The sequence below is a fragment of the Heterostelium album genome, assembly GCF_000004825.1.
Source record: "Heterostelium album PN500 unplaced genomic scaffold PPL_scaffold12, whole genome shotgun sequence".
NCBI classification, from domain to species: domain Eukaryota; phylum Evosea; class Eumycetozoa; order Acytosteliales; family Acytosteliaceae; genus Heterostelium; species Heterostelium album.
The window spans coordinates 490,984-515,984 of NW_008805074.1; the positions used below are offsets into that span (position 1 = coordinate 490,984).

A 25,001-nucleotide genomic window follows, 5' to 3' on the forward strand; every position below is an offset into this window, starting at 1 on the left:
AATATTAATTTGATCAATATCCTGTCTAACCTATCCTTTCCTATCATTATTTATTTATTTACTTTTTTTTTTTTTTTTTTTTAGCTCGGTAAAAATACAATTCGTTTTTTTAAATATTTATTTATTTATTAATATTTATTATTATTATTATTATATTTTTAGATATCTTGATAGGGGGAAATAGTTAAAAAAAGAAAAAAAAAACAAGCAGTTAAAGGCAATCAAATTATTACTACGTACGACGACAAATTGTTCAATCAACAATTCTGTTTTTTTTTTTTTTCTCCCTTTTATGATAAGAAATTGTCAGATTTTCAGAATAGGAGTGTTCTTTTAGCAATAGCAAATATTTGAAATCATAATCATAATAATAATAATAATAAAAATAATCACAAACAATAGACAGTACAGAATTGATAGTTAGTCAAACAGTATAGAAGCGACAAAAGAATGGATTGTATTCAACCAATAACCACCGCAAATGCCAAAAAGCAACGAAAAAAAGAATATCAGTCGGCTTTTAAAGGTATTTCCTTTTCAACCACTTCAATCAGAGAGGTACTTCTGAAAGAATACGAGAGAGAAATACCAATCATTTTAAAGATACAAGTAGGTTTTATCGAATAACTGCCAACTCAATATTATATTTAGATTTAGATAAAGAAAGGTGAATATTCTAACACACAATGACCATTATTATTATATTGTTATCTTTGTAGAGTTATAGAAATCCATTTTTAGATCGTTTTTTTGGCTTTGCTAGTTATCTTGGAGAAGAGGAATTTTATATTTTATCACTACCGATTACATATTGGTTTGTTTCTCGAATTCTTGCCATTGAGTTGTGCATTCTGCTGGCACTCTCTATTGGCATCGGTAATATGTTGAAGAATACGTTTTTGCTGCCACGTCCACCACCCGCTCAGGTGTGGATTCACACCGCGCCACAGAAGGATCACGGAATGCCATCGACGCACACATCGTCGTCGGTTTCGATTCAGTTCTACTACTTCCTCTTCCTCTACCATATTCACCCGGTGGTCGACCCCATCATTCCCTACCCAGTGGCACTGGTCGCTGTGTTGTTTAGCATCGCCAGTGTCATGATGAGCCGTCTCTACAACGGTCATCACACCCCGATGGACGTCATCGGTGGCTTCACCATTGGATCACTCAGCTGCTTTGCATTCGCTTACAAACTGCGTCCCTACTATGTGGAGGCGGTTAGCGACGTCACCGGCATTGCGCCGATCGCCATGATCACAATGGCGTGTCTCGCCATCTTGATCCACCCACAACCCAAAACACCGACTCCCGCCTATCCCGAGAGCGGTCTCGTCTTTGGTACTGCACTCGGTGCCTACCTCTCCAGTTGGATCTTCATTACCCATTCATCATTCTATCATCACATGGTCGACGGACACAATGAACATTTCCTAACCAACTTTTTCACTTCTTTCCCATTGATTTTCACATTTTTAAGATTGGTATTTGGTAAATGTCTTGTTTTAAACACAAACACAAACATAATATAACTAACTTGTTATCTTATTATTATCTTAATATTTAGGTGTTGTTGTTGTATTATCAGTAAAGATTTTAGCAAAGAAAGTTTATTATTTTGTCTATTCGAATTTCGTTTTGCCATTGATTAGCGGTATCAACAAGAAGAAGATACCACAACAGACTACAGTCGAGGCATTCGGTAAATTGTTTACCTACTGCATGGTTGGTGGATTTGTAATAACAGTGCCACTATTGAATTATTTTGTTTTTCTATATAGCCCTTACGATCTCGAAAACCATCGTACAGAGACATTGGCATTCCATCAACTACAACAACAACAACAATCGATAGTAATGTAATATTCACCACTTTTTTTTTGCATCTCTCTCTTTTATAATTATCAAAAAAGAAAGAAAGAAAAAAAAAAAAAGAAAAAAAACAACAAAAAAAAAAAAAAAACAAAAAAGAAAAATCATAAAAAAACAATATATAATATAGTAATAGTGATAAAATAATAAACCAAACATTTATTATAAGTTATTAATCAAAAACATGCCCAAAATGCAAACGTTTAATTATCAAAAATCTCACTCTTCTCTGAATCCGTTTGAAAAAAAAAAACAAAAAAACAAAAATTGGTTATTTAAAAAAATTTGAATTTTTTTTTTTTTTTTTTTTTGTAAAATACCTTTTTTTGTGTACAGATAGATAAGACAGATAGATAGATAGATAGCTAAGATAGTAGAAAACAAACTCTTCTCAATGTCATATGCAAATAATACACTTCATCTGAGAGCTCTTCAATTAGAGTCTGCGCGAAAAAAGTCGATTAAAAAGTATCTGTTTCTCAAAGTGAAGAATGATCTCGACAATGAAGCTACATCGCTCAAGGAGTTTCAAGAGAAACAATTGGAACAACAATTGAACAATCAAGCGAATGGCGGTGGCGGTGCTGCTGCTTCGTCTTCTTCGAATGATGTGGTGAATGCATCATCATCGTCGACTACCACCACCACCACCGGCAATACAACGACGACTGCTGTTGCCGTGGAGGCGTCTTCGTCGTCGTCGACGTCGTCGCCACCACCCTCGTCGACGCCATCACCCTCACAGAGCACCATTGCCAAGATAAACGATTTGCAAATGGATTTTGAATTGAAACGTAGTGAGATGCGAGCGAAACTCAAACTGCTGGATCTGAGACTGGCCGAGCTTGGCACGAGCAAGGAATCGCTGTTTCTTCTCTTGAAATCGGTTCTCAGTGAAGAGGACAAACGCAAACAACAAGAACAACTCAGATTGCAAGAATTGAGAAAACAAGAAGAACTACAACTGCAACAACAACAACAATTGAGATTGAAACAACAGCAACAACAACAACAGTTGCTTCAACAACAATATCTTCAAGCTCAACAACAACAACAAATGATGCATGGTAACAACAACATGAATAATAATCTAATGATGAGTGGTAATAACAATATGAATACTCAACAACTCCCTCAAACTCAACTGCAACAACAGCAACAACAACAACAACAACAAATGAATGGTAATAGCATGAATAATCAACAACTGCCTCAAACTCAACTACAACAACAACAACAAAACTTTAATAACTATAATAACAGTAATACGAATCAAAGATTCATGCAAATTAATAATAATAATCAACAACAACAACAGCAACAACAATATAGTAATAGTATGATGCAAGGTAGTGCTCATTATAATAGTAACAATAATAACAACAACTATAATGGTTATAATAGTAATATGAACTATGATAACTATAATAACAATAACAATAATATGATGATTAGTAATATGAACAATACAAACATGAACAATACTAATATGAATAACACTATGAGTACTAATAATAATATGAACAACAATATGAATAATACAAATATGAATACTAATAATATGTATAGTAATAATAATAATTTTAATAGCAATTCAAACTATAATAATAACTATAATAACAATTTTAATAATAATAATAATAATAATAACTTTAATAATATGAATGGTAATGAAAGTTCATATGGTAACAATCGATATAGTCAGAGTAATAGTAATAACAGTAACTACAATTACAATTCATATTCTGGTGCCAACAACAACAACAATAATAGTAACAACAATTACAATGGTAATCAATTTTATCAACAACAACAACAACAACAACCAACTAACAATATGAATAGTGTTGCTGGACAACTATCTTCATATGATTCATCTCTAACACCATCAGTAGTAGTAGAGAATGGTAACATTAATAATTATCAACAGCAACAACAACCTAATAATAATAATAATATTTATATATCACCTGCTTCACCTGCTTCAGATTATAAATCACCTCATCATTATAGTGGTACTGGTGGTAATAATGCAGGTGGTGGTGGTGGTGGTATGCGAAACAATGATAATCATCTATATTCTCATCAGAGAGACCGACCTTTCTACAGTAGAGATCGTGGCGGTGGTGAGCGCGAACGAGATAGAAGTCGTGACAGAGACATGATGAGAGATAGCTACGATGATATGGACGGTCGTGATCTCAGAGACTCTCGTGATCTAAGAGATAGTCGTGACAACAGAGAGAGCATGAGAGACAACAGAGACTATCGTGACAATCGTGATAGCAGAGGCAGAGGAGATGATAAAGACAACAGAGATGAAAGAGAAAACAACAACAACAACAACAACAACCGAGACAACAGAAATAATCGTAGATTTTACAATAATAACAATAATAGACCTTTCAATAATTATAATCGTCGTGGAAGAGGTGGATATAGGATGTAGTGTGTAATTTTATATCATAATCATCATCAACATCAATATTCCTTCTTTGAATCAAAGAAAATAAACTTTATTTATTGAATTCTGTATAATATTAAATAATGATAATAAGAAAGAATTGATATCAACAGTCGCAATCAAGAATCTGAAAATAGAAAAAAAAAGAAAAGCTAGCTTCTCTCTTTTTCTCTCTCTTCATTTTAAGAATATAATAATATTATGAATATTGAACATTCAATTGTGTAATCTACTCACGAAAGCTATTGGATTTTCTATTCAGAATCAATGATTAGCATATGAATAATAGTTCTGCAATGAAGAAGATTGTGGTTTGATTGATCAATTAAGTGTGCATGTGTGTGCGGCATGCAAATATTATAATATTTGATTTTCAGTCAATTGCACTTTCATTTAAAAATAAAGTCTTTTTGGTGACCAGGTGTGGGTGTTTGCTTCACACGAGGTTGTTTGGTTGTTTGACAAGAAATGTCTTTCGAAACTTTTGTATTATCCACTTCCCAAAAATAAATGGAAATGAGAAAAATCAGCAAAAAAAAACCATAAAAACCTTGAAAAAGGTTGATTCATTTTCACAAAATATCATTGTCTTTTATGTTTTTTTTGATTTTATCGTTGGTTGGTTCCAAAAAAAATCAGTTATCACTTGACAAAAAAAAATAAAACTTTAATTTTGCAAAAATAAGATTTGAGAGTGTGTGTTTTTTGTAATAATAGTTATACAAACCGACATCATAATATCATTTTCAATTGATTGTTTATTGAAAACAATCTTTTATCTTGTCAATCATTTTTAAAACGAAAAAACAAACCATCATTTAAATTATTTTCTTTTCTTTTCTTTTTTTTTTAATTTTATTTTAACTTTTTTTTTTTTTTTTTTTTTTTTAAAACAATCACCAATAATCATTTTCTTTTCATTCTACTACTATACACCTATCTATACTTCAAATTATTATTATTTTTTAAATATAATTTCCTTTATTTTCACTAAAATTATATTTATCTATCTGTATAAATACTCCACATACTTTTAAATTAATTTTGAAAGTTTGTTTTTTCCAATTTAAAAATCATCGTCTGTTTTTCCTATCACAATAGATAGTGCCTCATTGTAAAATTATATCTATTCATATTATATATTTTCTACCAATCTTCATCATATTTAAAAATTGTCATCTGTGTTCTTTGTCAACTACCACCACACAAACTGATCAAAACTTAAAAAAAAACCAAAAAAAACACACAAAACTCTGAGTTTGTTTTCATATTTTTATCTCTTCCCAAGTGCAACACTATTTAACCACCATACATCCAACTTCTTATCTTTACCCCCAGCTCTCATCAAAATCTTATTTTTATCACCCATTTATATCATATATAAAAATATATTAAATCATACCCCTAACTTTATGATCAAATTCTAATTCTTTTATTAAATATTTTTTTACTAGCTTCTTCTTCTTTTAAAATATTTATTTCGGTATCAAATCTTTCTAATTGTGTTTTTTTGGTTAGGTTATAATATAATTCTGAACCAAAAAATTAAATTGTATATAATTTGCACCAATTTTTGTAAATTTTAATCAAACAAGTCAAAATTCAGTCAGTTAAGATTTAGAGAGAAGGATCATTTTTTATTTTTTTAATATTTCAATATATTTATTTATATATAAATTTTTATAAGTGGCCAAACAAACAATTTATTCATTTTTCCAAAATCTTAGAGATTTTACCTTTTTCCTATTTAATTTCCCTACATTGATAACTATCGAAGAGAGAAAAATGGAATGTCTCACCAGTGGCAATGATCATGATGGCGGTGCACTCATGTTTGGTAGTGCAAGTGTCGACGCAGCCACCACCACATTGGCTCATGTTGCTATTTCACCTGACCTTTGCACAGCGATTGCACCATACTACAATGTAGATTCGAATCATCAGTCCCTAAGCAGAATGTTGGAACTCCCCAATGAAGTAACACTCAGAATCCTAGCAGAGTTGGAACCATCGGATCTAAGCTCAGTTCAACTCACTTGCCATACATTCTATCGTTTCTGTGAAGAAAATACAATTTGGAAAGCAATCTGTAAAAGAAAATGGTCAAGTTCACCTGTTTTCAAAAGAAGACCTCTAACAAGTTGGAGACAATATTATTCAAGAAAATTATCTTTATTAGATAGTAATAGTATGTTTTAATAATTTAATAATTTAATAATTTTCTCGTAAATAGTTTTATTAATAATTATTTCAAAATCTTAGATGGATTATGTTGGATTGAAATAAAAGCTTCTGGTGAAAAACCATCTCCAAGATATCAGCATACAAGTACTGTAATTGGAAAATATATTTATTTAATAGGAGGACAAGAATTCCCTGAAAAACGATTTAATGATATTTTTAGATATGATACTGGTATTTATTAAATCTATTATTTTCTTTATTTCTAAAGAATAGCATATTAATGAATTGATTATTAAATGAAAAATATAGAATCATATACATTTGAAAGAATATCACCAAGAATGGGAATACCACCAAAATTCGCAAGACATAGTGCTGTTGCTATTGAATCAAAAATCTTTACATTTGGTGGATTCAATGGATTCAACAAACATTTTAATCTATGTGTCTATGACACAATCGAAGATTCTTGGGAATATATTGATTCAAAAGGAGAGATTCCTATTCCAAGAACCAATCATGCAGCTTCTGTAATTGGAAAGAATATGTATATTTACGGTGGAATGTACAAAGAAGCAAATAATGAATTAATTTTCTTGGATGATTTAGCATGTTTTAATTCTGGTAAGTAGTTTCTCTGTTTTTATTGTTTTTTTTGTTTAACAATTTTATTAATTTTCGCTATTTTCACAACAAAGAAACTCATACATGGAAAAAATTAAAACCAACTGGTGATATACCTCCTGCAAAGTGTGGACATAGATTACTTACTTTTGAAAACAAATTGTTGTTGTTTGGTGGTGGATTCGGTTTCCAATGGGAAAAGAAATATAATGATGTTCATATCTATGATCCTTTAGTGAACAAATGGTCAAAAGTCAATGTCAAAGGTGAAGCACCTGTATGTACATTTAGTACATGCTTTAGTGCAGGACCTTTCCTATTTGTATTTGGTGGTCAATCTATAAAGTCGGATTTGCTTACCAACGATCTTTTCATGTTGGACACTGTCAATATGGAATGGACCAAGATCGAAACACAATGCCCTCCATTCCCAAGAGATATGGGTTCTGGAAGTATTGTTGGTTCTAATATGTACATCTTTGGTGGATATATGTCGCAAGCTATCGATGGCTTCGATTGTCTTCAACTCAAGGGAAAACTTGAGTCTTTGAATCATCAATTTCCAAGTTTAAGTCCACTCTCATAAAAATATTTGAATAAAATAAATTTATAATCCCAGATTGATGTTTAATTAAAATCCAATTTATTTGAATTTTGTTTAAGATCTTGGACCAGTTCCTGAACCAGTACCAACCGATGATTGGGCAGATGATTGAGCAGATGAACTAGTGCCGACCGATGATGGACCTGGATGAAGTGTACTTAGAGCAGTATAAGGGTTGTAGGTGGTTGGACTAAATGTTGGATAGTAGGTAGTAGGATTAAGTGTTGGATAGTAGGTAGTTGGATTAAAAGTAGTTGGGTAGTAAGTAGTCGGATTAAAAGTAGTTGGGTAGTATGTGGTTGGTGGATAGTAAGTTGTTGGATTGAAAGTGGTTGGATAGTAGGTAGTTGGATTAAAAGTAGTTGGGTAGTAAGTAGTCGGATTAAAAGTAGTTGGGTAGTATGTGGTTGGATAATAAGTTGTTGGACTAAGTGTTGGGTAGTAGGAAGTTGGATTGTAGGAAGTTGGGTAGTAGGTAGTTGGATTCAAAGTTAAAAGTCCATTTAGCAATTCGGAAATAAGAACCAAAGTTTTCTTTGGAGTTTCAACCTTTAAAAAAATAATACATTGAATTAATTATTATTTAAAAATTAACAAATAAAAATTAATACTTGCATTTTCTTCTCCAAACGAAAAGGAAGAAAAGATTACCAAAGCTAAAACTAAAATATGTTTAAACATTTTTTTTGAATTAATGAATATATAATAAATTCACAACTCATTATCATCATCCATCTTTTTAGTAGCAATAAATTAATTTAATTTCATACATATAGTAATAAATATTTGGTGGTTCAAGTGTGCATATAAGTTTAGGGTTGAATTCATTGCATATGTTTTTTCATCAGTTACAATGGGTTAGATTTTAGTGGTAATAGCCACTATTGATGTGACTCATTAAAGTATTTGGGAATGATTTTTGATAATTAATTGATAAATTTGGATTATATGGACATGTCTGGATAATAAAATTGATATCAATAATATTTTTATTTCTTTCAATTATTTTATTTAATATTGAATATTAAATAAAATGTAAAAAGCACCTCAAATTAGATTGGTAGCTATATATGAACCAATTGGATTTGATTATTGGCCAGTTGTTTGTTTTCCAAGGTAGATTCCACCACCAGTGTATCCTGGTACACCAGTACCGCTATTGGGGTCTAGTTGGCCAGAGCTTACTCCAGCGCTGGATGTTTGCGGATTGTTATTACCGGTTGGTCTGCCAGGGAATACTCCACCTCCGGAATATCCTGGAATACCACCGTAATATCCATATCCCCATCCTGGTGGGATAGTATTTGGAAGGAATGGGAAGTTTCCTGGATATCCAGTTGGTGCATATGAGTTGTATGGCAAACCATTTCCAGCACTGAAATAATTCCATGGACCACCGATGTAATCAGAGTAATAGTTTCCACCGTAACCTCCACCTAGGAATCCACCCAACAAACCACTTAATAAACCTCCTCCACCGAACACACCAAGGAGTTTATCAACTTTTTCTCTTTCTCCTTGTTGGCTTTGTGCAGCTATATTCTGAAGATTTAGTAAAATCTTTAGAATATTTGCCAACTCTTGGTCATTTTTATCCTAAAAAAAAAATAAACAACAATTATTTATTAATTATTTTATTTATTTTAACCTTCACTTTAAAAATAATTACACTAGGACCATATTGTGGTGAAGCTGCTTGTTCTTCAGCAAAGCAAACTGAAATAAATACTAACAAAAATAAAGAAAAAAATAGTTTTTTAGACATTTTTATCTATTACTATCAAAATTAATGATAATAAATGTGATAAGTGATATATATGTGATTATAATTAATTTCAATATTATAATTATGTTTGAACCAAAAAGTTACCACTATACCTATTTTCATATGAAATCAATTGCATATCTGATTCATTGCACCCCAAAATCATTCAATGATGATGTTTGATTATTTTTAAATTTATTGTTGGGGTTTATTCAAGTATCTGATAACATAACATCATACATTGAAAGTAAAACTTTGAATAAAAAAGCAATTAGTTTGATTCTGCATAAAAAAATTCTATTTAACTAAACTGTTATTTTATGATCAGATCCTAAATCTTTTTAAGAAAAATAAACCTAATAATATTTGATAGTTTATTTATGTATTGATTGATTGATCAAACAAAATTACATACATTTTTCCTATTGTGTAATACAAAGATGATAAAAATATATAGTCTCTAAGATTCTTATTAAACAATTTTAAAATTTACAATAATGAAAGAGACACCATATGATTTGATAATCAAATATAGAATCTATCTGTAATCGAAACAGAAATAGATATAAACAAAAAAATAAATAAAAAAATTAATTTTAATGTTTTCAAAAAAAAAAAAAAAAAAAAAAAAAACAATAATTATATTAAATTTTAAATTTTCACTTATTTTGTTTGACTTTGTTCTCTGACCAGATTAATTAGTTTGTTTTGTTTGTTATTATAATATATTTATAAAATAAATAATAAAATTATAAGTTAGAAGAAGATAGATAGATAGATAACAGCTATTGTTGTAGTAGTAAAAAGTTAAAAAAATAAAAATAAATAATAATAATGAGTTCTAGACCAACTTGGGATAGTTCTCCAACGATGAATCGATCGATGAGTGGTAATGGATTGAGTAGTATCGGTGGAGGCGGTAGTAGTAGTAGTGGTGGTGTACCTACGACAGTGTCAGTCGATAGCATTCGAAAGGAGATAAGAAAATATGAAGTCGACGTCGACACCAAGCTGAGTGCACTCTCATCGCTCAACGACAAAGTACAACGTGATACCGCCTCTGAGTACATTGATGATAGCTATATAGAATTTGATGTATTAACATCTGAATTAGATTCAATATTCAAAAATGTAAATATCAAACAAACAAAAAACAAACAACCTAAATAAACAATCAAACTAAACTATTAAAATTTTTTCAAACAATAAACTAAACAATATAAACTAAACAACAATAGTTAACACGTTGCAATGAATTACTTGCAAAAGAACAAAATATCAGTATATCAATGATACAGCATCACAGAGATAAATTAGAGGATTTTTTGAAGGACTATAAGAAATATAAGAAAAATATCACCTATTCATTGGAACATAGTGAACTCTTGTCTGGTTCAACGTATGTATACCCATTCTTTATAACTAACTACTGACTAGTTGTGTTTTATACTAACATCTTTAATAATAATATTAGATATAAAAATAAAGATACAGAGATACCAATGAATAATTTATTAAGAGAACAACAATCATTACATAATTCAAATTATGTTGCCGATTCAATTTTAGGGTATATATATATATATATTATGATAATTAAACCAAAAAAAAAGATGATGAATTATTAACTAATAATAATGTTATATATATATTTTGTTGTTGGATACATATATAGACAAGCAAGACAAGCACATGAAGCATTGGAAAATCAAAGAAAAATATTAAGAGGAGCGAGTCATAAGATTAATAATATGACAGGTATATTTGGTGCAATCGATGGTGTTACAACAAAGATTAAGAGAATGAAGAGTAGAAATATGATGGTTCTCGGTGGTCTAATTGGAATATGTATTTGTTTCATTATATATTATAGCTTACATGGTTAGCGTTATTAAATCGATCGGTTGTTTTTTATTAAATGGAAAGTAAATTAAAAAAAAGAGTAAAATATATAACAAAACAAAACAAAACAAACAAAACAAATATGTTCAACAATACTTGATTATATATTATATATTACAACTAAAAGTTTATTTAATTTTAGTATTATTTATCATTATTGTTGTTACTTTTTGATTATATTTTCTTTTTTTTTCTTTTTTTTTAAAGTATTTGGCTGTTGTTGTTGTTGCTGTTGTTGGGATTGATCTTCGGGGATTGTAAGATTCCATTCTTCAGCGGTTTTCGGCAGTGGACTCCAATGTTTGAGTGTCGATTTCGATGGCATACTACCCATCATTGTGATGATCATGTCATTGACTTTGACTGGTAGTGGTGGCATCTCGTTGCTCTCTGGTGCCCAGATCATCGTACTCTTCAACGCCTCTGATATATTGTTTTTGTATTGCTCGAGTAAATCAATCTTTGTCGATCCTGTATATATGATATCCGATCGAATCTGATCGATCAGCGATGTATTTCTCTGTATAAGTTGATCTGCTTTGCTTGGATCGAAATTTAAATTATGTATAGTTGGTTCTCTCTTTTGTTGTTGCTGTTGCTGTTGTTGTTGATATTGTTGTTGATTAGAATTTGATTTATTATAGGATGCTGATGATGCTGCTGTGGATGGCGGTGTAATAGGAAATGGTGGTAATCCACCTGATTTCTCGGGTGTATCTTTCTTTCCTTTCTTTGTTGCCGCTTGTTTAGCAGCGGTCTTGGCAGTGGCCGTAGACTTTCTCTTTCCTTTTGCTCCGCTTCCGGTGCCGTCATCTACATCTCCAACATCTATATTGTTATTATTGTTATTGTTAACTGCAACATTTGGTTTCTTTGGTATCAAACTCTCTAACATCTGATTGTATCGCAATGCAACTGTTTTAGGTGATATTCCAAGTTCTTTCGATATCGCTTGCCATCTTGAAACACTGCTGTATCTCGTGGATGGATATTTGGTGAGTGCGTCATCCAGTCGTTTCTGATCGTCCAACGACCATGGTTCACTCAATATCTTCAAATCTTTCTTTGACTTTGGTGCGCCACCAGATGAATCATCTACCGCACTACTGACTGGCGTCGCCGCCGCCGGTGGAGTTGTTGTCGCCGCCGCAGAAGCAGCAGGTGCCATCTTTGGTTGTAAAGAAGTAGGAATTGCATGTGATGCCAAATGTAAACTTATCTTTCCACTACTTGTTGGTGTTCCTGTTGGTGTTGTTCCTGTTGTTCCTGTTCCTGTTGATGCTTGTTGTTTTGAAGGTGATGAAGGTATTGTCGGTGTAAGTGGAGGTGAAGACGAGAGTGAGGGTGACGGCAGTGGTGAAGATGCACCAAGTGTTGTTGGCGACGTTGACGTCAAAGGATCGCCAGACAACGAATCCAGCACGCCCTTGAAGAGATTGGTCGTCAGATTCGACATGAATGGATTCGATTGAAGTGTTGTACTCGTTTGCTTATTACAATAGTTCTTATAGACTCGAAGATGTACCTCTACCTGCTCTTTCGTTCTACTTGGCACTGCACTGGCAACCGTATCTATATCGTTGGGATCACTCATATTCGCCAGTACACTATGAAACAGAGTATGTTCATCCATTGACCATGCTTTAAAAGGACCCAAACTAGTTTATTTATAGTTCAACTATTTCATTAGTATTGTTTTTTCTCACCTATATAATAATCATCATCATTATCAATATCATCATTATCGTATGGTTAATCCTACTTTTTACCGACTCTACTCAAATTGAAATATTCAAACTCTTCATCCTTATTTATTCTAGACTGAATTGTAATAATAACAAATAATATTAATATGATGATTATGACAATAATATGATATGTATAGATACTTACAAGCTCTGCTGTATAATCCATTTTAAGTATTATATTATATTAGTTAATTAATTCGTGTGTGTTCTTGTCGAATTAATTAATAAGCATAACAAAATTTTGAAATTGAAAAGTTAACAACAATTGTTGAAAAGGAAAGTGAGTGTTTTGCAAAAAAATATGATAAATATGTGAAACAGATAAAAAATAGTTATTCTGGTTAGACGATGGTGTTTGACAGGTAATAACTGTTTTTTAATAACCAGTCACAAATTTCTGGTGATATTTTTTAGTTTTTTTAGTTTTTTTTTTTTTTTTCAATATTAAAATCTACTTTAATAACACTGTGTGGATGAATCGAACGATTTCTGTCAAGTAAAAGAAAATTGATTTTAAAATAATTGGTGGTTTTTTATAAAAAAAAAAAAAAAACAACACTTTTTTGGGTGATATCATTTATGTTGTTTTTTTTGAACAAACTTAAACTTTAATTGACTTTGTTTTACTTTAATTACTTATAACATACCAAACAATCATAATAACAATAATAAGAATAGTAGTAATAATTATATACATATATTTTTGAAATAGTAAACTTATTATTATCTTTATTATTTATTATTAAAACAGTAGTAGTAAACTTAAAGATTTAAAGATGTTTACTGTTAATAAACCAAAGTTTAGATTCAACTTGATCCTTATGGATGAAGGTGAATACTATTTCGATGATTACAGTGCATCCTATTATCCACCTGCCGAAACAGATGAAGAGTCATTTCAAAAGTATGTGTTTTAAAACAGACAGATGACGGACGGAGATTCAATGAATGGAGAATGAATGGAATCATGATACTAACTAAACAAAACAATGTGATTATAAAGAAAAGTAAAAGGTAGAATTCTAGTTTGTTCAAATTCGATATTCTTTGAACCCGATGATGTGAAACAACCTATATTGAAATTTCCATTCAAGGAGGTGACGAATATCGATCAGTTGATATACCAATTGAATGTTGGTGCTCCAAGTGTTATCGGTGGATTAGGTGGTAGTGGTGGATTCTCACAGCAACAACAACAACAACAGCGTTCAACACGCTCTATCAATCTGCCAACCAATACACTGGCGTCACTTGCACGCACAGAGATATTCTTTATACAAACGAATCAGGTAGTCGAGATGAAGGAGAACAACGTCAATGCACCGTACAAGTTTATCAAGGTGACACGCGCCAACTTTAGATTCTCACTGAACTACGTCAACCTCGATGCGATACTGATGAACATGCGTGACTTGCTCACCTACTCGAAACAGGACCGACAGGATCACGACCGTCTCATCAAGTCGCTGATAGAGGAGCGTGAGAATCGGCTGCAACTCGATTACTCGCTCCTCGTCGACATGAACGAGCGGAACATGCTCGAAATGAAATGTTGCAAGATATCGCCACTCGTCGAGAATCCCGGAAGATTCCTCGTCACAAACTCACGAATCTACTTCCAACCGATGAACAACATCGAAGCTCAACGAATCAACCACTTCAACCTCGATTCAATCATCAAGATACTCAAACGTAGACACTCACTCCGCGAAATCGGTTTGGAAATATTCTTTGACGATGAATCATCGCTATTCTTTACATTTAAAAAGTAAGTAGTAGTGGAATTAGCACTATCCAGTTGTTGCAACAACACAACATTTGTTAACAGTCAATCCTTTTTCACTTTCATTCCATTCCAGTATGCAATCTAGAAATCAAGTTTATAATCTTTTGAATAGTGAATGTAAGAATATACCGCATAACAATGAGCAGAAGAACTATTTGTTGCGTTGGCAAAATGGAATACTATCAAACTATGAGTATCTTTTGTATCTGAATAATTTGGCCGGTAGAACCTATAATGATTTGACGCAGTATCCAGTGTTTCCATGGGTGATTAGCGATTATACCAGTCAGACGCTGGACCTCGCCAACACGGCCATCTATCGTGATCTCTCCAAGCCGATTGGCGCGTTGAATCCGACAAGACTCTCGATGTTCCAGGAGCGATACCACCAGATTCCAGACCCACAACCCAAGTTCCTCTATGGAACTCATTATTCGGCGCCAGCGTACGTTCTCTACTACCTGGTGCGTCAGGCGCCAGAGTATATGCTGCGACTTCAGAACGGACGATTCGATTCGCCGAACCGTATGTTCCATTCACTCGAGGAGACTTGGAACAGCGTCTACAACAGCACGAGCGACGTCAAGGAGCTGATACCAGAGTTCTACGAGCCTGGCGACCGCGGCGAGTTCCTGCTAAATCGCGAGTCTCTCGAGCTCGGAGTTCGCCAGGACGGAAAGGTGTTGGGCGACATCATCTTGCCGCCGTGGGCAAGCAGTCCCGAGCAATTCATCATCACAATGCGAGAGGCACTCGAATCCGAGTACGTCTCACAGAATCTACACAATTGGATCGATTTGATTTTCGGATTCAAACAGCTCGGCGACGAATCGGTCAAAGCCAACAATGTATTCTATCATCTGACGTACGAGGGCAGTGTCGATATCGAATCGATAACCGATCCATTCGAGCGACAAGGTCTGGAAGCGCAGATCAACGAGTTTGGACAGACACCTCGCCAACTCTTCAAAACACCGCATCCACAGCGACTCCCGCTCGCTCTGCGAAACCACAATCTATCTGCTTCTAGCACCAACGCTATCATCGACCAAGCGAATCTCTCTTTCAATGTAGACGACAGCGGTGGATTCAACAGCAGCGGCAGCACCGCCAACAGTTTAGCAATGAGCAGTAACAGTAATTTCTCGACATCCAGTAACAACAGTAATTACAATAGCGATAATAATATACCAGCATTACAAAGATCAATGAGTGGACTCTCATTTAACAATAGCAATAATAACAGCAGCAACATGAACAAATCACAATCCAATTCATCAACTACTTTAAGAAGTTGGGGATCAATTGCAAATTTACAACTTAAAAATTCATTCAAAAATCACAAAGAGTATGTTTGGAACACTATACAATACTATCATCATCCTTTAAAATGATATTAACTCCATCTCTTTATATTTATAGCAAAGTAACATCATTGTATTTATCAGAAAATTCCGATATTATTTATTCAGTTTCACAAGATGCTTCATTAAAAATTTATTCATCAAAAGAAAAGAAACAAGTAAGATCATTAAATCTATGTGAACTTGCATTATCTTCATGTCAACTTTCAGGTGATGAAAAACATATTGTTATAGGATCATGGGACAATAATATGTATGTATAAATCAATTGGTTGGAAAGTTTAGTAAACATAAAGATTTCTAATATTATTTATTCTTTTTCTATATAGATATATTTATTCAGTTGATAATGGAAGTATTCAAGAGACATTGTGTGCACATGACGATGCTATTTCTTGTTTGAAATTAAACAATGATGTGCTGGTTTCAGGTAGTTGGGATTCGACGATCAAGGTTTGGAAGGTGATGCCTTCCTCCGTGGGAATCAACATTGGTAACATCCCAATTGCCGATTTCATCGAGTCGGAATCTGAAATTAGATCGGTCGATATCAGTCCCAACGGTCTGATGTGTATAGCCGGATCGGAAGACGGCACCCTTTTCACCTATGATCTCAGATCGTTGTCTCTCATCTCGAAACAGCGAATCTACTCTGATGCAATCTCGTGCGTCAAGTTTACGCCCGACGGACTGCGAATCATTGCATCGTCGACCGACGGCAGCATAAAGATGATCGGTATCGAAGGTTCCGAGATCTTCAATGGTTCAATCGATGACCAAATCAACTGTTTCGATACGGATGGTATCTCAATGGTGGTTGGTTGTGAGAATGGACTGCGTCTGTGGTCGTTGTCCAGTGGCAATGAAATCAAGGATCTTTCTTCTGTCAACAGTGATTCTGTCCAATCGATAAATGTTTCTTTCAATTCAAATGGCAAGGTTACACTCTTAACAGGTGCAGGTAGTGGAACCATTCATTTGTGGGAAACAAACTAAATCCTCCCCCTCCCAATAATCACAAAAAATAATCTAACCATTATTTTTTTTTAATAATATTAACATTACATATATTTATATCAATATTATCTCCTAATCTAAATGAAACATCACTATAAGAGTCAAAAAGAATTAGGATCTAAATAAAATAATAACAAAAACACTTCTCTACTATTCCTTTCATAAAAAATATTAATGTTTAAAACGAAATTACTTTGTGTTAGTTTAATTTAGATTTTAGAAAAGATTGTTAAACCTAAAGCATTTGGAATGGTACTGTGACGTCTGATCTCATCGATCTTGAATCCTGATTCTTTGGCGAGATACTCCAAATCTTGAAGAGTTCTCTCCTTTCCATTGCAAACCATCAGCATATTCAAATCGTTCCAACCAGTTGGATACTTCTCATTCTTGAGATTCAAGTCGTTGATTAAATCATAGACATAGATCTTTCCACCTGGTCTAATGGATTTGTTGATTGTCTTAAAAATACTGATTGCAGATTCATCGTTCCAGTCGTGAATGATATTCTTTAAAACATAACAATCTGATTCCGGAACAGAGACAAAGAAATCACCTGATTGGTCTGAATATCTCTTATCCAAGTCTTCACCATGATGATTGTTTTCAATAACAATCTTCATGTCAAAGTTGATTCCTTCCTTAATATTTTGGTAGTTTGTCAAAATAATCTTTAAAAACCTTGATAAAAAAATTTTAATAATTAAAAATTGTTTGAATCAAAATATTTTTTACACTTACAATCCTTGACCTCCACCCAAATCAACAACTTTTTCAAATTTAGAGTAATCGCTGAACGATAGTAAGATGGGAATATACTGGTTTGTCAAACCAGTCATTGATCTGTTGAAAATTACTTCCTCTTCTTTGTGATCTTTTAAATATTCCCAAAAGTTTGGATAGTTTAGTGTCTCTTGATGGTTGGATATTCCAGTCTTTACTGAATTGAGTAGTCCATCCCATGAAAGTACTTGAAAAGGTGATACTCTCATTTGTATAATATCTCTAACACCTTGATCTCTGAGACAGAGTGACAATTGAGTATGTTTGAAGATACCATGCGTCTTATTGGTATCAGTAATCTCCTCTTCGTGGAAGAAACCTATTGATGTGAGTGCTCTCATGAATCTGTAGAGAGTGTCTTCATGAACCTGTAACTCTTTTGATAACTCACCAACGGATTTCGATGATTCCGGAGCAATGTGTTCAGCGATACGCAACTTTGTGCAAACCTCCACAGCCTTACTTTTTTGGTGACCGTTCATAATGGTATAAAACTGTCTGACAATTTCAAAACTTGGGCTGCTCATTGTTTATTTATTATTATTATTGTAATAACTATTTTATTTATTAAATGATTTAAATTTAATAATTGGGGGTTGTTTAAACTTAACTTTTTTCCTTTTTCAAAAGAACCCAACCCCTTTTAGAAATTTATTCACAGTTTAGTTCATTTTATTTTTATTGTTAATTTCTTTGAGTGCTAGTTTATACTTCAAACAACTAAATAATAGATTTTTAAATGTTTTTATCTATTTAGGAGATCTGATGCTTATCCATTAAAATAATATTTTCTTTATTAGAATTTAACTTAAGTACTCACTATTATTAAATTGTTGTCAAGGATTTGTAATATCACAAGTTACAAGCGATGGATAATATGCCTCAACGTAGGTGATAGAGATGCAAAGAGTATCTGAACTTCAGGAATCTAATCTGGTAACTGTTAGAGTTTGGAATCTGAACAAATTTCAATAGTTGAGAGTCTGATGTGGGATTGGTTTCTGGTGCGGTCGAAAGTGGATGAGAGACACCTGCAGGTGTAGGTGGGTTATTGACCAATCTACTCAGGTCAAGATTAAATGGTGCTGGTAGACTGATTGAACCACCTATGAGATCCCATTCTTGTGTATTGTAGAAAATAAAAACGGTGGTGAGTGATCTTTTATTCACTCAAAAAGAAATTTTATAAACAAATAATCAAATTATATACCAAATGCTTTTTAATAATTAAGGTTATTTATTTCTTTTTTTTTAAATTTAAGAATCTGGAAATGTAAAACTAATTATCTAACTTTTTCTAAATAGAAAAAGATGATACAATGCTTATTTTTCTTTTGTTTATTAGATCAACAACGAATTCGATAACAATGAAAATAATTGAAAGTAAGTGTATGTGATGATATGAATATATATCTTTATTAAAAAGCATTTGGTATATCGTTTGATTAATTATTTATTTGTTTATAAAATAATTTGTAAATTAATATTGTTTCCAGATGAAGTGGTGGTTGTTACAGTAGATGGACCAGTGGTAGTTGTGGTGCATGGAGAGGATGAAGTAGATCCAGAACCAGATATCGATGAACCACTGGTGGTTGGACATCCACATGATGTTGTGGTAGTGGTTATGGTAATTGGGCCAGTGGAAGTGGTTGTGGTAGCAGAGGAAGTGGTGGTCGAAGATGGTGCACAATTGGTGAAGTTGACCAAAAGTTGGTTGGCGGTGAACATGTAGGATGCACAGGTTTGCAAAGCAGTGTTGAAGTCGGTGCTATTGCTTGAACGAATGTTTACACGAAGGGAACTGGAGATGGCTGGTGTTTGGCCGAATGAAATCAATGGGATTGCACCGTTGTAGACATTTGGTTGGACATCAATATCGATTGATCCACTTAGAGTTGCGAGTTGGGTGATATTTAAATGGCTGTAGGAAGTTGGGCTGCTAACTCTGAATGAGATGGTGTTGGCGGTGTTGAGTGAACCGTTGATGACCGAGGCACCGAACACACCGATGTTCGATCCAGAGTTGGTGGTCAATGTGAAACCTGGCATTTGGATGGAGGAATTGTCGAGAGTGAGATTGACTTGGTTAACAACAAGGTTGTTATTGTTGGAGAGTTTACTTTGAACCAAGGAAACGTTGGAATTGGTGATTTGCAGATCAGTGTTGGTGAATGTTAGTTTGGATCCAGAGAAACCAACGATCTTTGAGTTGCTCAAGTAGAAACTTCCACCATTGCTAACAAGATTGGAACCGAGCAAATAGTAAGTTGAGTTGACGTTGTTGATGGCTGAGTTGATCAGACTGACATTTGAATAATCGAGATCCAAAGTGGAACCAGTAACCAAACTGACACTTCCAGAAGCAAAGTTAAAACTACTGTTGAATGATCCAACTTCAGTCAATGAAAACATTGTGTAATTCATAGCACTTGTTGAACTTAGGAAATCAATTGATCCACCTTCAGAATTAAAATTCTAAAAACAAAATAATAATGATAATTGATTAGCAAATTATAAATATGACCAGTATTATTAGTTAACTTACAACAAAAGATGGAGTGGCAGTGTCAAAGAGAATCCAAGATAAATATCCGGCAATATTGGATTGATAGTTTTGGAGGGTATCGATGTAGAGTCTTACACCGGAAAAGACGGAATCACCACGGTTAATGAATTTTTGGATTTTGCTGAATTCACCGATGTTGGAGCTGGCACGTTCATTTACTCTGATGGTTTGGAAATTGTTGTAGACATACCATGTTCCCCAGCTTTGAGTGATCAATCTTCCGTATGGTTGGACAGTGATTGGACCGTAGATTGTCGAACCGTTTACAGTGAAAGAAGCGTTGTTGTTGATAAAGATACCGACACTGGCAGTGATCTGGGCGTTGGTAGAGATTCTAAGAGATACATTGTTGCTGATGGCACTTGGCGAACCTATGTCGAGTGTTTGGATAGAGTTGACCCAGCTGTCGGATTCAACATTGGAATGAGGTCCTGCAATCAGTGCAGTGTCCGATTCAGTTGGAACCCATCCCTCTTGCCAATTGGAATAGAGATTGTAACTACCATAGAGATTAGGTCTGAAGTTTCTAGCTGCTCCAGAAACAAATACAGTTGTACCACATACTAGTGACAGTACTACTATTAATAAATATTGTTGTATAAACATTATTATTAAAAGGTTGTTTAAATAGAAAAGAAGTTAATTATTATTTAATTGATTGATAAGATTACTAAATTGTTTTGATTGATGAACTTACCAATTCTAAACTATGTCTATTTATATCTTTAACAACATCATATTGTAATGAATATACATATAATTATTTACTCTGATAGTATTCCCAAAACTTTAAACTATTAAATTAATATTCTCTTATTTTGCTAAATAATGAAATGACTCTGATCTTAAATAATAGCAGTGATTTTGAATTGAAATCGGTGAATTTGATCTTTGAAAATTTTTGTGTTTTTATTGATAAAGTCATTATGAAAAAAAACTTTGCAATCAAACAGCAAAAAATATAAGAAACTAGTTTTCTTTGACGTTACAAAGTGTTGGATTTTTAAAAAAAATTAACTCAATAATTAATTAATTGAAACAAATATATTTTGATTTTTTTGTAATGTTGGTAATTTTTTATAATATTTATAAAGTTAATATTAGAACTTCCAATATAACTTTATAAAATTTACCAAGCTTTACACAATTTTCTAAGATTTATTGTAATTTACATAATTTTTTTTTAAAAATTAAAGACAATCATATCAGTCAGTAGGATAGACATGAAAACATTAATTAGAGTATTTTGGGGGGAATGGAATGGATTTGTTTTTTGAATGCAATATCAGTCGTAGATTGGTCTAGTAATAAAACAAAAGGATGGATGAGTAGTAGGTAAGGTAGGACCCATTTTTCGATTATATTTTGAGCCTAGTCTTGAATGAATGAATTTTGGACCAAAGTATTTGAAATGATTTTGATTTGATTTTGAGTTTGTTTGTTTTGGTTTGTTTTTTTTTGTTTTTTTTTTATATAAAGATTGATTTTTTTAATAAATATTATATTGTTTTTTTGTTATACTTTGTTTTGTTTGTTTGTAAATTGTTGGGTTGAGTTATATTTGTTGTTTGTTGTTGTCATTATGGGGATGTTTAATGGTTTGACTGAATTGCTAAATTCGGACGGAAAGGACATCCCTTTGGACATTTTTGGTGTTCACTACGATGTTGCTCACATGCTTCGGGTGGACGACCTATCGGCTTTTTAAATTTGGGTTGGATTTGTGAAACTGGTGTGAGATTGATTGTGGTTGTTGTGGTGGTAGTTTTGTTGTTTGAATTTACATCTTGTCCAATCGCACGGAAAGAACTATTGGCTGGGTCACTTTGGAATACTGTGTTCATTTTATGTTGTTGTTGTGGTGTAAAGTAATATTGACTGGTTTTATTATTATTATTATTTGATTGTTGTTGTTGAATTTGTTGATGTTGTTGTTGTTGATGTTGTTGGTGAATTTGTTGATGAATATGTTGATTTTGTAGTTGATGTTGTTGTATATGTTGATGTGGGGTTGATTGAAGATGTGATAATTGGCTAAGATCAATCGATGCTAAATATTGATTATTATTGTTATTGTTATTATTGTTGTTGTTGTTATTACGTTGATGATTATATGGTGTTGATTGATAATGTATTGGGATTGGTTGTTGATGTTGTTGTTGTTGTTGTTGATTTTCATGAGGTGGAGATGAGTTTGGATGTCCAATCATTACTGGTGTTGGATGGATGATCTTTTGCTCTTTGAGTGGCGATGGGAACGATGAGGACTGTTCGAATCCACCCTTACGTTTCTTCTCGTTGGATTCGATCAATTTGGAGATGGGATGCACCGACGATGTCATTGGACGTGGCGACCACTTGTTCATCAAACGCATGTATTTCTTACGGGTCGAGGTGACTGTTCTCCCCAGTGCGTTGGCAATAGCACGCCAGCGCTGTTCACTCTCCTTGGAGGTGACCGACTGTGGATCCTTCTGGAAAACCATCTCCAAGAGTTGACAGCACTCCTCCTGAGACCAGAGTTTGCGAGTGGTGGTTGGGAACTCGACTGGCGATACACGGCCAACACAGGTGTCTGGACAACGCTTCTTCCACTTGCTGTGTTTGGTGCAGGCGAGTGAGCGTGGACCAAAGGTTGGCGAGTTCGATTGGTCTTCGGAATCAGAGTTTGGTGAGCCTGGCGAGCTTGGGAATGAGTTGGGGTCGTCGCCGTAGCTATCCATTCCGTTGAGGTCGCCGCGTGGCGACAAGAATGGTGAGCTATTCACAGAGGAACCAGAGGGTGTGGTTCTCAGTGAATCTTGTTTGGGTGAGCCAGCTGGCGAAAGTTGTAATTTACTGGGTGAAGAAAGTCCAATTGAATGACCACTGAAAATTGGAATCTCATCATCACTCTTTGTACTTGGACGAAGTAATAAACTTGGTGATTCATTAAATGGATTATAACTATAGTTATTATTGTTGTTATTTAACAGTTGTTTATGATCATAATTCTTATAGGATATAATATTTTTAATTGGATGTTGTTGAGGTTGAAGACTATGTTGTTGAATCTGGTGAAGATGATAGTTATGAGGAGTTGTAGGTGATGAAGATGGTGCTGAATTTGTATTTGTTGTTGTTGTAGTAGTATTTAAAATATTCAAAGTTGGAATTTTGATTGTATTTAAATGACCTCTATTATAGTTGTTGTTATTGTTATTGTAATTATTATGAAGGTCGTTAATAGAAGAGGAATTTGTTGTTGGTGAAGAGGTAGTTGGTGTGGCAATCTTTGAAAGGATCAACACTCCATTCTCGTCGTCTTCCTCGACCGAGTGATGTACACGTTTGAGTCCACCACCAGTCATTTGTTGTTGGTAATGGTGATGATGATGTTGTTGATAAAGTTGTTGATGTTGTTGATGTTGCTGTTGTTGATATAACTTATATTGTTGGTGTGATAACGTAGGTGTATTGTTTGCAGAAGAAATGTTTGGTATAGAATCGGCTCCACTCATCATATATTCAATTTTCATTCGGTCCGCTACCATCATGATTATAAAACTAAACTTTCTTTTGTGGGGGTCTAAAACTCTACAAACAAATAGGAGAAGTACGGATTTTTATAAACAAACTAAATCAATATAATGATTTATTGGCTAATGATAATAATTAATTTGTGAATATTAATATTAAACTGTTATTGTTAATTGGATTGATTATTGATCAGAAAAATAGTAGTAGAGTAGAATTATAATTGAATAGAATGGTGTTTGTTTTAAAACCTTTGTGAATGAATTATAAAGTGAGGATGAATGGATATGATTGATTGACTGATGAATTTAGATATTAATTTAAATAAATGTTTACAAATAATGAATATGAAAAAACAAAAAAAGAAACAAACAAACTATTTTAACCAAATTTATAAATTTGTTGCTGATTATTGTTATTGTTAATTATAATTAATTTGGTAATAGAGAATTATTGTGAATTTGAAATTGATTTTATAAAATAGTTTGTTATTGTATTTGCTTGTTGTTTATTTGTTTTTGTTTGGTTTGCTTTGTCGTTGTTAGAAAGAGTTGGAAAATCCAATAATTTGATGGATGGTGGAGGAGGTAGGTGGTTGTGGGATTAATATTAATTTGGTTGGGAGCAGAGCAAGATGATTAGATATGTATAGGAGGTTTTTTTTTTTGGTTAGAGGATATTATTTGATTGGTTTGGTTTGGTTGGTTTGGATTGGAATTTGTTTTGATGATGATGTTGTGATTTGGATTTTTTTTAATATATATCTTTTTGATGATGGTGATGGTCAACCTTATAAAAAG

At 33.1% G+C, this 25,001-nt stretch overlaps 10 protein-coding genes across 10 annotated transcripts; 4 read left to right on the forward strand and 6 right to left on the reverse strand.

Annotated features, from left to right (window-relative positions):
• Nucleotides 1–450: 450 nt before the first annotated feature.
• PPL_10160 (uncharacterized protein) lies at nucleotides 451–4,324 on the forward strand (the record flags this gene model as incomplete). Its single annotated transcript, XM_020580942.1, has 5 exons — nucleotides 451–609; nucleotides 720–1,494; nucleotides 1,571–1,740; nucleotides 1,785–1,862; nucleotides 2,366–4,324. The coding sequence occupies 5 exons, from the start codon at nucleotides 451–453 to the stop codon at nucleotides 4,322–4,324; spliced, it is 3,141 nt and encodes a 1,046-aa protein (XP_020428527.1).
• A 1,800-nt stretch (nucleotides 4,325–6,124) lies between these two features.
• On the forward strand, nucleotides 6,125–7,733 carry PPL_10161 (Kelch repeat-containing protein; the record flags this gene model as incomplete). Its single annotated transcript, XM_020580943.1, has 4 exons — nucleotides 6,125–6,527; nucleotides 6,602–6,754; nucleotides 6,833–7,147; nucleotides 7,222–7,733. The coding sequence occupies 4 exons, from the start codon at nucleotides 6,125–6,127 to the stop codon at nucleotides 7,731–7,733; spliced, it is 1,383 nt and encodes a 460-aa protein (XP_020428528.1).
• Nucleotides 7,734–7,805: 72 nt separating this feature from the next.
• PPL_10162 (uncharacterized protein) lies at nucleotides 7,806–8,432 on the reverse strand (the record flags this gene model as incomplete). The annotated part of the gene is made up of 2 exons (XM_020580944.1): nucleotides 7,806–8,300; nucleotides 8,403–8,432. The coding sequence occupies 2 exons, from the start codon at nucleotides 8,430–8,432 to the stop codon at nucleotides 7,806–7,808; spliced, it is 525 nt and encodes a 174-aa protein (XP_020428529.1).
• Nucleotides 8,433–8,840: 408 nt separating this feature from the next.
• On the reverse strand, nucleotides 8,841–9,516 carry PPL_10163 (uncharacterized protein; the record flags this gene model as incomplete). Its single annotated transcript, XM_020580945.1, has 2 exons — nucleotides 8,841–9,347; nucleotides 9,421–9,516. 2 exons carry the CDS (start codon nucleotides 9,514–9,516, stop codon nucleotides 8,841–8,843), a joined length of 603 nt encoding a protein of 200 aa, XP_020428530.1.
• Nucleotides 9,517–10,350: 834 nt separating this feature from the next.
• PPL_10164 (uncharacterized protein) lies at nucleotides 10,351–11,445 on the forward strand (the record flags this gene model as incomplete). The annotated part of the gene is made up of 5 exons (XM_020580946.1): nucleotides 10,351–10,647; nucleotides 10,755–10,915; nucleotides 10,991–11,086; nucleotides 11,192–11,364; nucleotides 11,390–11,445. The coding sequence occupies 5 exons, from the start codon at nucleotides 10,351–10,353 to the stop codon at nucleotides 11,443–11,445; spliced, it is 783 nt and encodes a 260-aa protein (XP_020428531.1).
• A 136-nt stretch (nucleotides 11,446–11,581) lies between these two features.
• On the reverse strand, nucleotides 11,582–13,332 carry mybY (myb domain-containing protein; the record flags this gene model as incomplete). Its single annotated transcript, XM_020580947.1, has 3 exons — nucleotides 11,582–13,076; nucleotides 13,181–13,239; nucleotides 13,312–13,332. The coding sequence occupies 3 exons, from the start codon at nucleotides 13,330–13,332 to the stop codon at nucleotides 11,582–11,584; spliced, it is 1,575 nt and encodes a 524-aa protein (XP_020428532.1).
• Nucleotides 13,333–13,467: 135 nt separating this feature from the next.
• Nucleotides 13,468–17,312, forward strand: lvsF (PH and BEACH domain-containing protein; the record flags this gene model as incomplete). Its single annotated transcript, XM_020580948.1, has 6 exons — nucleotides 13,468–13,478; nucleotides 13,918–14,070; nucleotides 14,170–14,934; nucleotides 15,026–16,300; nucleotides 16,375–16,569; nucleotides 16,646–17,312. 6 exons carry the CDS (start codon nucleotides 13,468–13,470, stop codon nucleotides 17,310–17,312), a joined length of 3,066 nt encoding a protein of 1,021 aa, XP_020428533.1.
• A 230-nt stretch (nucleotides 17,313–17,542) lies between these two features.
• Nucleotides 17,543–18,643, reverse strand: dmtA (des-methyl-DIF-1 methyltransferase; the record flags this gene model as incomplete). Its single annotated transcript, XM_020580949.1, has 2 exons — nucleotides 17,543–18,014; nucleotides 18,075–18,643. 2 exons carry the CDS (start codon nucleotides 18,641–18,643, stop codon nucleotides 17,543–17,545), a joined length of 1,041 nt encoding a protein of 346 aa, XP_020428534.1.
• A 281-nt stretch (nucleotides 18,644–18,924) lies between these two features.
• Nucleotides 18,925–22,036, reverse strand: PPL_10168 (putative transmembrane protein; the record flags this gene model as incomplete). Its single annotated transcript, XM_020580950.1, has 6 exons — nucleotides 18,925–18,935; nucleotides 19,058–19,285; nucleotides 19,308–19,332; nucleotides 19,632–20,594; nucleotides 20,665–21,263; nucleotides 22,000–22,036. The coding sequence occupies 6 exons, from the start codon at nucleotides 22,034–22,036 to the stop codon at nucleotides 18,925–18,927; spliced, it is 1,863 nt and encodes a 620-aa protein (XP_020428535.1).
• Nucleotides 22,037–22,277: 241 nt separating this feature from the next.
• Nucleotides 22,278–24,185, reverse strand: PPL_10169 (myb domain-containing protein; the record flags this gene model as incomplete). The annotated part of the gene is made up of 1 exon (XM_020580951.1): nucleotides 22,278–24,185. The coding sequence occupies one exon, from the start codon at nucleotides 24,183–24,185 to the stop codon at nucleotides 22,278–22,280; it is 1,908 nt and encodes a 635-aa protein (XP_020428536.1).
• Between the last annotated feature and the right edge of the window lie 816 nt (nucleotides 24,186–25,001).